Source organism: Raphanus sativus, chromosome 9, assembly GCF_000801105.2.
Source record: "Raphanus sativus cultivar WK10039 chromosome 9, ASM80110v3, whole genome shotgun sequence".
Lineage (NCBI taxonomy): Eukaryota > Viridiplantae > Streptophyta > Magnoliopsida > Brassicales > Brassicaceae > Raphanus > Raphanus sativus.
In genome coordinates, this window is record NC_079519.1 from 37,006,169 (window position 1) to 37,019,295 (window position 13,127).

Here is a 13,127-nt window from a genome sequence, read left to right on the forward strand (position 1 = left end):
TATTTTTGTACTTCGGGTCGGGTTCGAGTATTTTTTAGTTCGGGTTCGGTTATTTAGGATCAGGTTCGGATATTTAGATTTCAGAAGAAATAAAAATTAAATTTTCAATTTTTTAAGTTTTTTGTATTTAAAAATATAGATTTCACTTAACTGATATTTCTATTTCTTATAGATTGAATGATTAATAGATTTGGAGATAACATTTCAAAAATAAAAATATTAATTTGGCTATTGTTTTTAAACATTAGATGTAACTTTTGTTAATACATGAAACAAAAAGTTTGACATGCATTTTAGATGAATATCAAATTATTTTCTTCATAATTATATATAACTATATGATCTTAAAGTATGTGTAACATCAATATAAATATTTTAAATAAAATGAGAGATGTAAACTAGAAAAATAAAGGTAAGTATACATATGTTCGGTTATCTTCGGATATCCATTCGGGTTCGGGTATTACCCGTTTAGGTTCGGATATCTAATCTCTCCTAACTTAATATCCGTTCGGGTATTTTACTACTTCGGTTCGTATTTCGGTTCGAGTTTTTCGCATCGGGTTCGGGTGCCACTTCGGGTATCGGGTAAAGTGCCCACCCTTAAATGTGACTCTGAAAAACAAAACTTTTTTTTGACAAAACTTCACAAGAGAAAATCTATAAAATTGTAAGATAATTATACTATTTCGTAAGTAAACTATCAAATGCATATAAATACGACTTTTGTTACGGTATGCTAAGATTATGATATATACCTTTATGGCAAAAGGTTTGGTTCTGTGCCATATTTCACCAAATATACAAATAGAACCTAACCATGCCAAAATTTATCAAATCGATATAATTTTATCGAATCTCGACTAGTATGGTAAAATATGACAAAATCGTTTTGTCGGTCTTAAACTTTTTTTAACAGATTGAGCAGAGTGCAGTGCACGATGGTCACTGGTTGACCATATTGGATCTGTACACAGTTGTAGTCTTTGTTTTCATTTTACCTTTTACTCTATATTATATCAACCGCGTTTAAAAATGTATTATATCCACCGGACCACCACTCCATTCAGTAATACAGTCTCAGTCACAATATAGATGGATAACCTTATATCTTATTATATATAAATATAATAAAGCTTGGTTCTTCAAAGTTACTAATTAACATGATTGCGACACGTGTCATTAAAATTTTTAAGATTGCGACATGTGTTAATCTATATTATAATTAAAAATATATTAAGATAATAACAAAAACAAATTTTGTTAAAAAAGTAATTGTAAGTATATCTAATAGTAATTTTCCATTTTAAAATCCTAAACAAAACATAGTTGCAAATAATTATTTGATAGTAATTTTCCTTTTAATATTTTTAAAGAGGTTAAAATTCATAATGATATAAAATCTCTATAATATTATTTGAGAAGTCAGTTTCCTATGTGTCGTGCTCACGTTAACTCTCACGATGGTTGATTACGCTGATACCCTTGATGAATTAAAAAATTTATATTTAAACATTATTATTGAAATTTTTATTTAGTTTCCTTTTAAAGTTTTCCAAATAACATATATAATAAAAAGGAAACATTTATAAAGTTTAAAAACAAATTTAAAAACGAAAATATATGTTTCTATAATATGATTTCATTAAAAAGGAAATTTCAAAAAATAAAAATATTCCATTTAAAACTATTTTAAATAACATAAAATATACTTTTGAAGTAATGAAATATTTCTTTATATCTATATTTTCTTAGGTGAAAAATATATATTTGTATATAATGTGATTTCGTAATCTATAAATTATTTTACTTATATAATATGATTTATAAAATACAATCACAAAAAATTAAACTGTTTATTTTAAAGAGATATTAAAAATAAAGTAAAATTAACTTTTGATCAAATAATTAAAATATTTTAAATTAACATAACACTATATAATTTAACAAGGTAGATATATTAATATTATCATTATTAAAAAAAATTAATATTAAATTTTATGTTTGTCAAAGTTAATATAACCATAATCAAAATACAAAAGCAAATCTGAATTCTCATTTTTAAGATTATTTAAAATAAATTTTAGTTTACAATTTAATATATATAAGACATAAAATTATTTAGAATTTATAAATATTTTAACTATTGTAAATATTGATATGTGTTCATGAGCTTCCAAAAATGTATTTGTTACTTGTGTATGTAACTTCCTATTAATTATCGTTTTACTTTCTAATATTTTATTTTAAAAATCAACATATAATTTAATTTTTGTAATTTGGAATAAAATACTTTAGTTTATTTATAATTCATTATAAGTACAATATATCTTAAGTTATACATAATCTTTTTCAAATGTATTTACATATCTAAGATAACGACCAACATAAATATAAATAATCATAATTTTTATATATTTAAAATAATAAATATTAGTTGAATTTAGAGAAATTGATGCATTCCAATATAACCAAATAATAACTTATTCAAAATAATATGTCTGATTAAAATAATATAATAGTATTAGTATAAATTATCCATACAAGTTATAAATTAATTCAAATTAAAATTAAATAACAATCAACTATTGTAACATATTTAATTTATAAATATTTGTATCCGTGCATGAGCACGGGAAAATCACCTAGTATATACTAAGATAACAAAAAAAACGAATTTTGAAATAAATTAGTTTTAAAATTGATTTAATAGTAAAAAGGAAATTTTTAAAAATACTTAATAATATTCTAAAATTACTTAATAGGAAAATTGGTTCTTCAAAGTTGTTAATTAACATGATTGTGACACATGATAATTATACATTTAAAATTGTGATATGTGTTAAACTACTTCATAATTTTTAAAATATATATAAGATAATAAAAACAATTTTTGGTGAAATTAATTATATAGTAAATTTCCATTTTAAAAATCTTAAACAAAATATTATTTAATAGTAATTTTCTTTTTAAATTATGCGACATGTTTTAGAATATATCATGAATAAAACAATATATACTAAGAAAATAAAAACAAAAACGAATTTTGAAATTATTTAATAGTAAAAAGAAAATTTAAAAATTACTTAATAATATTATTTTAGAAATATTATTTGATAGTAATTTTTCTCTTAATATTTTGAAGTTGTGTTAGAATATCTCATGATTAAAAATATATATACTAATAAAATTAAAAGAAATTGAAGAAATAATTTTTCGTTAATTTAATAGTAAATTTTAATTTTAAAAAATATTTAATTGTAAAATTTAATTTTAAAAATTATTTAATAGTAATATTTAGAAAATTTCCTTTTTACAAATCTTAAAGAAGAGAAGTTTGTAAAATAACTTATTTAATACTAATTTCCTTTTTCCAAAATCCAAAAAGATAATTGTAAAAAATTATTTGATATTAATTTCCTTATAAAATTTTGACATTTGTTAAAATATCTTATGATTAATAAAATATATAGGAAGATAATAAAAACAATTTGTGTTTTAAAAAGTAATTTTTTGCAGGATTGAGCAAGAAAAATATCTGGTGAGTTTTTTTGCATGTTTTTTCACATCTTCGCGTGTTATCTTTTTTTTTGGTGTCACATGAAGAAATAATTAGATATCCCGATTTTCACATTAAACTGATGTTGAACTTTTTCTAAAAAGAATATAATTGTCATGATGTTATACATTAGTTATTGTTACAATTATACTTAGCCGTTTGAACATATAAATGTAGTGGTGAACATGAATCGGATATCCGGATTTTTGGAGATATTCTAATCCGATCCATTTTGTTATAATAATCAATTATTTGATCCAATTCGATCTGTAGCCACACGAATATTCGGTGCTCCGGATATTCAGATAATTTTAGATTTTCGACCGGATATCCGATTCGATCCGCCAAAATAAATTAAAATTAGTAAATAAATCATAAATTCCAAATATAAGATAAAATAATAATAACATTTTATTACAAAAATAAAAATTTATTACTTTTAAAATTCTAATAAATAACTTAATAAATTTATTAAAAAGTACTAGAAAACTTATATACAATATAATATTTATATAAATTATTTATATACATATACGTCTTTACATACATGTATATGTATTCATATAACGGATCAGATCAGATATTCATTCTTAATAATATTAGTATTTTTTTATTTGCTTCGTTTCTTACAGATATTGCATATAAGTATTTTCTTTGCTTTGTAGAGTTACATATATTTGAAATTTCGGTTCAAATCGAAACAGATAAAATCAAAATTTACGGATATTTTGTCCAACTGTTATGGTATTGTGACTAAGTTAATGTGACTATTATGCTTATATGTGATTATGATTATGTGTGTTTATTTTTATCAACATATAAAAATTGGTTATGTTGTTGTAGATCATGCTACTATGAAATTTAAATCAAAGAGAACGATTTTCCAATGGATTGTTGTAGGTCATGCTATTAAGAAATTTAAATAAAAAATGAAGACTTTCCAATAGAATAGTGTTATGGATAACTCGCCTATACAATATGAATATTGATGCCGAAATCCTAACCGGAAGTTATGTGGAAAAACAGATTTGTATTCCTATAATAAGTCTCATACCGACATATGCAAGATGACCTTTCAAAATGAAAAGACTTCAATTTTCTATAAGAGTGTTCTTTGAAATGACTATCAACCAGAGTTAAGGTCAAAGCTTAAAAAGTTGGTCTATTTGTCAAGTCCAGTCTTACAATTATATGTCGCACTATCAAGAGTCACTACAACTGGAGAACTTCAAATTTTTAAAACATAGCGATAATAGTGTTTTACAAAATATTGTATATAGAAAAAGATGTTAAAGTCACACCATGAATGTTAAAGTAAATAAATTTGATGTTTTATCTAGAAATATATTCGATATTTAGCTGACTATCGATAAAAAATATTGACTGGTGTTATGTAATATTAATATTTTTAATTATGTCGTTTTTAGTTTTCTTACACAATATAAACAATATATAGAGTTCACAGTTCTATATATTTCAATTAACTATAGCTAATATTATTTTGAAAAATTATAAAAAGTGAAGTATTTATTAAAAAATAAAAACATCAATGTACTATTTAAAACACCATTATTATTGAAATATAATATCAATCAAAATTTATGTAAGAAAACAGATTATTATTATTAAAATGTCACCAATATATACTGAAAATCCAAGAACTAACGTGAGAAAAATATTTCCAATCTTTTTATGTGTTCGTGAATTAAAACATCAAATATAACCCGTGCAACGCACGGATCCATATCTAGTAATTTATAAACCTTTTACCTTTATCAGGAAATATATCATATATGAATCCACGCAACAAGGTGATGAGTATGAGTTTTAGGTGAAATTCAAATATTTATTCATAAGTAACCCTACGGTATCAAAAACGTACGGTATCACCGAAAAAGTAGTATGTAAAATTAAATTGAATTTCAAATCATAAAGAAAAATTCATATTAAAAATATTGTATAGAAATAATATATATGTAAATTAAATTTCGTTGATAAAACAATGAAATTAATACCTTACTTTTGTAAATAAGAACATACAATAATAAAATTAAACCAGAAGAAAAGTGAATGCAGCGAGAGTTGGTAGAACTAAAAGCAATAACCAACGTCGAGTTATTCTAGTGGTAAAGGGGTTACGACGGTAACTTCTATCACCCGTATTCAATTTACTGTGGGAAAAACTATTTACAATATTTGGATGATTCTCGGCAAAGAGGAGGTGAAACCACCCTTTTCTTAGCAAAAAAAAACTAAAAGCAATATAGTTTTTTAAAAGTAAACCCAAATACAAATTCACCTTAAACAAACCAATTGAAATATACTAATAACAAAGAACTATATATAATAACGATATATATGTGACAAAGAACAACTGAGATATGATATATTTTCTGCATAAAACAAAAAAAAACTCTATATATTATTTGTTCCCCCCACGTTCTAGCTACCACCACAATTGTCCTACATAACATAGCAGATACTTATATTAATTATGAATGTATTATGTATGATCATGTGTTTGAGCAACTACTATTTAAAAAATCTGTAGAAGATACCAATCAATCAGCATATGATCGGATTGGTAGATCACATGCCTAAGACTATATTTTGTATTAGATATATTAGTGATTAACATTGACTAGTAATGTGCATACATATTTCTACTTGTAAAGAAAAAAACATGAATATAATCCTAACATTTTTACCCAGGAAAATATATATAGTAACTGGATGAACAAAAAATGGAATAGGAATGTATGGAATCAGTCATTCCATTTGATTCCATAAATTAAAAGTACACCAGTTACAATGAAATATCATTCATAAAGCATTCCCAAAAATATTTTGGAGTGAAAGGAAAAAGAACATTTTTCTGTTTTGTAAAAACATTCAGCAAACGTAAATTTTAAGGAATAGAAAGTGCAATGAGTAGAATGTAATGTTTTGAAAACCGGACCGGACACCGACTCGGTGAAGCTACTGGTTGACTGGTTAGACCGGTTTAACTGGTCGAAGCAGGTTTTTTATTTATATATATAATTATATATTTATACTATATAAACTTTACTTCTACATATAATACTTTCTCTATTCTTTTTTTATTAATTCAAAATAAACAACAAAACATAAATCTAATTACTATGTAAACTAAAAAAAAAAAACAAATGATTTACAGCTAAGAAAAATCAGATTTATTTATTTTTACAACTAACATTTCAAATTTTAAGAATATAGTAAAATAAAAATAGTATATGAGAATCAAAAAATATATTTTTTCACATTTTCTTCTTAGAAAAATAAAAAATAAATTAAATAGTGATAGTTGAACACTAATTATAAAATATTAAATTTTAGCTGGTAATAATTAAAAACACTTAATTATATGTTAATTTTTAAGAACCGGGGTTTAAAACTAAACCGGGTTACCGGTTTTACCGGGTTTCAGCTAGTTTTACTGGTTTTTATCAAATCCGGGTTTTAAACCGAACCGGACTCGGCTTCTTCAGCGAGTCACGGCCGAACCGGTTCGACCGGCCGGTCCGATCCGGTTTTTAAAACACTGGTAGAATGCCTAATTTTTAATAGTTAACTAATAAATACTTTTTACTTCTATTCCGTTTCTCTACGTTCTATTTAATTTCATTTTTATTCATGATATTCTTAATATTCCAGTTATAACCACACTGTATAAAAAACATTGAAAAAAAAACAAAAAAAAACAAGAAAACATGATTTCACGATGAAATTGAAATTTAAAGGGACCACCATAAACATATAAAAAAAATTAGCAATCCAATTGCTAATAAGTTGTTTTAGTTTGAAAATCCAGAAAGGTAAACATTGTATCAAAACAGGCGTTTATTTATCCAAATATGATAAATCAAAAAGATTTATATACAGTAGTAAAGGGAGTTTCAAATCGGAGACATACTGATAAAGAATTAAAGACCATAATCTCAACGAGTATATTGAGATTTAACATCAAAATTTAAGAATTTTAAATAGACAAATATTAATATATACAAGATTTAGATTTGTCCGCGTACTGCCATTTTGTTTTAAACTTAGATCTCCAAATAAAAACTTAATAGAGATTACCTAAATTTGCAGGAAGCAATTCTTATAGAACCATGTATCATCCATTTCCGCTTCTTAGCAGAATAACCTACTTACATAATTTAAGTTCGAATATAATTTAGGTTTAGTATATTTTTTTTAGTTTTGAATCTAATTTTGAAACCATAAAGGTATATACATTTTGGTATGAATATAATTTTTTATTCATTAAATTGTATATTTTTGACTTGCTATTGTACAGAGTCGTTACCATTCATTTAAGTTTTACGTTGACAGACAAACATGTATCATATGACAGGTTTCGAATATTCAAGATCACTCCATAAAAATGTCAAAATTATCCAGTGGAGGGTGACCTGTGGATGCCACAAAACATGTTCATTCAAACTTCAAAGTACACTGCATTATGGCGGTTAGAGAAATTCACTAGTTAACAGTAATTTATAATTGGACCATTGGACCACTGTTGTTGAAATTTTCTGCTTGTTATATAGTTATGTGACAAACTTCTTGGTTTTTTTTTTCTCCTACTATCCCGTCGCCTACGTAATATATTCCCGTGACATCACCAAAAGAATAATATTTTGCTGACAAATGCCATTCTAGAATTTTTCGTTTTGATCTGCAATAGCTGGTGGTAAACCGAATTCAACCGACTAATCTCCAAAAACCTATGTACCGGTGGTAGATAGATTTGATTGTTCGGAATGGAAATTAGATATCATTGTTATCTGGCCACATGGATGTATAATCCAAGTGTGAGGTTTTGAAACCATATTCCTTAGAAAATTAAGACATTTGACAATAAATCAAATGTTTCGAAACTGAGCGACTCCAAGGAAAATGGTTAATGAAGTAGCTCATAAGAAATGAGATCATCAAATTCAAATATATATATCAGTGATTAAAAATTGGATAGGGGGCTAAATGTTACCGCTTACTATAAATAGTGTTTGATTTGTAACTTATTGCTTTCTTCTTATGCCGTAACTACATATAATACGATCCTTGTGATCTCTAACGAAACAAAATATATATAACTTGCAAAATGGTAAAGTCAAGGCTTGCATTGAGGACAAGCGGATACCCGTCTTACGTAAATAACACCCAAGTCAAATTAGTGACCTGTTATCTAGAATGGTCAGACTTCGCATTTGATAAAACATGGTCCTCTTAGTTTCTCTGTTAAAATATTATTGTCGTCTTTTATCGTGGGTTGAATAATTGATCTTACTATTTAGAATCTTTGGTGCACCGTCGTTAGCAAACATTACGCAAGTTAAAAAAATTGCAACAAGGCGGTCCAGTTGATCTAATATATGTCACAAATGCTACGCTGTCCAGTCAATCTGATCACCCGCCACAATAATAGCTTACTATTTTTTCTCCCAGTAATTATAACGCGTATTTATAGATTGAAGTTTGACAAGGATCAGCCCGAGATTCTGGAGTTGTAAATAATTTAATAGTTGAGAGACTTGAATTTTTCTTTTTCATGAGTTTGAGGGTTTATATCCTTAATTTTTTTTTTCAAATATTTCAAAGATTCTAAGGTGAATGTTTCATCAGCTTTGGTCTATGACCAAAAAAAATTCATTATCCGTTGTGTGTAATGCTTGTATCAAGTGTCATGCAAGACTTTACGTTAGGCTTTTGTTTATAGGCCCGTACACAATATTTATTTTAAACCGTCATACATAACTTTTAAAGCTTTGCATTGTTTAACTTTGGAAAGTACTACAAAGTTAAAAGATTTAACTGCCATAATTAAATAACTTCATGATTGGCTAAGATTTGCGACGAAATTAAAAAGGTTAAAGACTTTTAAGATATGTTTTTCGGATTTCAAGATTTTTTATATTTCACGAACGTAAAATCGAATTTCATACTCCATAGCTAGGACGGCACCGTTTGGTTGTTCTGTTCTATAGATAACTTTTTATTGGTTATTCTATTTTGGTCTGGTTGTAAAAACTATCTCAAATTTGAGTAATAAAATAACCTTTCGATGTAAAAAAAAGCTTTGCATCGTTTTAGTTTTATAAGAAAGTTTACTTTAATATGTTTCCAAAATAAATAAAAAATGAAATAGATAGCTCGTGGATGATAATTCAAGAATCTCAGGAGTAAATTCATCTTAATTTGCTAAAACTAAAGAATAGTCTGGCCATAGTAAAAGCCCGTCCCACCTCAGTACAGCTCATTCTGACCCAATAAGAATATCATTTCGGCTCATTTAGCTTCACGACCTCTTAAAGAATTATGAATTGGCCCAGTTTAATGTTTCGAGCAATACGGAAACGGTGCCGTGTTGAGACCACATGATCGTCAACGCCTTGTGCTAGTTGGCGATGGCTCAGCGTCTTCTACAACTTCCTTGGTCACTCACTCACTCTAAACCCGTGAAAAAACCTAAAAGGCAAATATGATGAACCTTTCGAGATCCGCGGCGCTGATCTCCTTATTCCTTCTTCCGTTGCTTAGCTTCTCGTTCTCCGTCGATAATCCGACGGATCGGCGGGTTCTGGTTCTTCTCGACGATCTGTCACTCAAATCCTCTCATTCTATCTTCTTCAACACTCTCAAATCCCGTGGATTCGATCTCGATTTCAAATTAGCAGATGATTCGAAGCTCGCGCTTCAACGATACGGCCAGTACTTGTACGATGGGCTCATCATCTTCGCCCCCTCCACAGAGCGTAAGATCTTCAAAATCTCTGAGTTATCTGATCGCTATTTATTTTTGTATATATGGGAATCGATCTGGACATTTGCTTTTGTATAGGATTTGGAGGTTCATTGGATTCGAAATCCGTGGCTGATTTCGTAGATTCGGGTCGTGACTTGATCTTATCGGCAGATACTTCTGCATCTGATCTGATTCGGGGGATTGCTTTAGAATGTGGTGTTGATTTCGATGAGGTTCGTTTCTCATTAATGTGGAGACTTATCTTCTCTTCTTTATTGGAACAAAATGCGAGATAGGATTTTTGATTTATTTAGCTGTTTGTTTGTTTGTTTGTCTCTTTAGGATTCTTCGGCTATGGTTATTGATCATTCGAGCTTCTCCGTCTCTGACGGCGACCACACCTTGATTGCTGCCGATGATTTAGTCAAGTCCGATGTCATTTTAGGAAAAACCAAGATTGAGGTAACTTTCCCTCCTTTCTAGGAGTAGTTATGTATGTGACTAATACTCATAATTATCTTGTGTGGATAATATATGAAAAATCTTAATTATGTGTTTGGTTTATAGGCTCCCGTGCTCTTCAGAGGTGTTGCGCATTCATTGAACCCTACCAACAATCTGGTGAGTCGAAGAACATAAGTCTTTCTTTGCATTGAGTTGATGTCGATAAGTATAATATTAACGTGTCTTTATGTAAAGTACTATGCTTTTATGTTAGTATTGACTTTTTCAAGTTCATGCCTCGTACTACATTGCTAGGTTTTGAAAGTTCTTTCTGCTTCTCCATCAGCTTATTCTGCTAACCCGAGCTCTAAGTTGTCGAGTCCTCCCCAGCTCACTGGGTCTGCAATTTCGCTAGTGTCGGTCATGCAGGTTTGTCTCTCTCCTGTGACCAGATACTGTATATGCACCCTTTTGGTGTTATTCAATGTTCCTGTCAAGTCTGAACGATCATGTTCTTTGCTGTACTCAGCTTTACACTTGTGAAAGTTATTTTCATTCAGTGCATTTAGCTTACAGTTTTTGATGTATATTTCGAAACTGCAGGCCAGGAACAATGCTAGGGTTGTGATCTCGGGCTCTTTGCAGTTGTTTAGCGATAGGTGAGTAGAATTGTAATGGTGTATCTCCAGCTATTCATGAATATGGTTGTTTCTAATTCTGAGAATTTGTTTGCATACGGCAGGTTGTTCAGATCTGGTGTCCAGAAAGCTGGGAGTCCGAACAAGTAAGTCGACAAACGCATGTTTCTTCAAGTGAAATTTTTTGTTCACGATCTTAGCTACAAAGATTTGAGGAGTTTTGTTTTGTCAATAATAGATGTCGCATTTCGTTTTGAAAGAACATTAAATAATCGTGTGTAAACAATTCCCAGATATGAAAAATCTGGAAACGAACAGTTTGTGACTGAAGTAAGCAAATGGGTCTTCCACGAAAGAGGCCACCTGAAGGTATATGCAGATACTTTTTTCACTTGTTTTGCTCTCTCTCCTCTAAACCTTTGTGGCTAGAGATTATTTGTTTAATTAGCACCGCTTTAACCTGCAAGGGTTCGTTCCTCACATATCTTTTATGTCCAGGCTGGTAGTCTTGTACACCATAGGGTCGGAGAAACAGATGAGCCAGCAATATATAGGATAAAGGATGACCTGGTATGGTTTCTGCATCTTCTGGCTCTTCAAAAGTTTCCTGTCCTTAAGTGATAATCGTCTGTTAACTTAGTGGAAATCTTCGGCAAGCTTATAATGTGGCATAATTTATGGCAGGAATTTTCGGTGGAGATACTAGAGTGGTCAGGGAAGAGCTGGGAACCATATGTAGCTGATGATGTGCAGGTTCAGTTTTACATGATGAGCCCATATGTGTTGAAAACCTTGTCAACAGACAAGAAGGTGACTTAATTTCCTAGCTCCAAAACAGAGTCTTCTCTTGAATTTTTTTAGGATATAAGTTTCGTTCTGCTTTAGAAGTTATAACTCAGCCTGCTTGGTGGTGCCTACTTTGCAGGGTATGTTTCATACATCTTTCAAGGTGCCTGATGTATATGGTGTATTCCAGTTTAAGGTTGAATATGAAAAGCTAGGCTACACTACATTATCTCTTTCAAAGCAGGTGAGTTACTATTTTTCTAGAGTTTTGCTAACTTTCTAGACAAAAGAGTAAAAAATAAAATTGCGGCAACATATGCAGATTCCTGTGAGGCCTTACAGACATAATGAGTATGAGAGATTTATTCCAACTGCGTATCCTTATTATGGAGCCTGCTTTACCACTGTAAACCCCCATACTTCCCTCTTCTCTTTTTTTTTTCTTTTCCACACACAACTGATAAAGGAGCTAACACATAATCTTTTGGTTCTTCAATGCAGATGGCTGGTTTCTTTGTCTTCAGCTTCGTCTACCTCTACCATAAGTAGAAAAATCTCCTAAATGGTTATCGAGTCGCCTAAAGTAAGCTAGACCTTCATATTTAGACGAGAAAAAAATACATTTGAATCTTGATACCATTAGTTTTTTTTGGCCAACAAGCTTTAAAACACTTGCAACCTTTTTTTTTGGGGTTCCCCAGATATTTTATGTGAACGTAAGCTTACACCTTCTTAGTTAAAATATATATGTACTGACACTGTGTGTCCTAGGTGCAATAGTCACCATTTAAGACCTATAATGGGACTAGTCTGGTTGTTAATAAAACTTCAGGGAAGAAATAAAATATCCTCCTAGGTATATGTGTTAATTACATTAAGTTATGTGATTAATACCAAATCATCTGGTAGATGTGTAAATAAGAAAAATCAA

The 13,127-nt window shown here is 29.0% G+C and overlaps 1 protein-coding gene across 1 annotated transcript; it reads left to right on the plus strand.

Moving 5' to 3' along the window:
* Positions 1-9,984: 9,984 nt before the first annotated feature.
* LOC108827787 (dolichyl-diphosphooligosaccharide--protein glycosyltransferase 48 kDa subunit) lies at positions 9,985-13,055 on the plus strand. The gene is made up of 13 exons (XM_018601269.2): positions 9,985-10,338; positions 10,425-10,561; positions 10,671-10,790; positions 10,896-10,949; positions 11,088-11,201; positions 11,376-11,431; positions 11,515-11,556; positions 11,704-11,779; positions 11,909-11,980; positions 12,095-12,220; positions 12,336-12,440; positions 12,519-12,602; positions 12,698-13,055. The coding sequence occupies exons 1-13, from the start codon at positions 10,065-10,067 to the stop codon at positions 12,743-12,745; spliced, it is 1,308 nt and encodes a 435-aa protein (XP_018456771.1). The 5' UTR covers positions 9,985-10,064; the 3' UTR covers positions 12,746-13,055.
* The last annotated feature ends 72 nt before the right edge of the window (positions 13,056-13,127 follow it).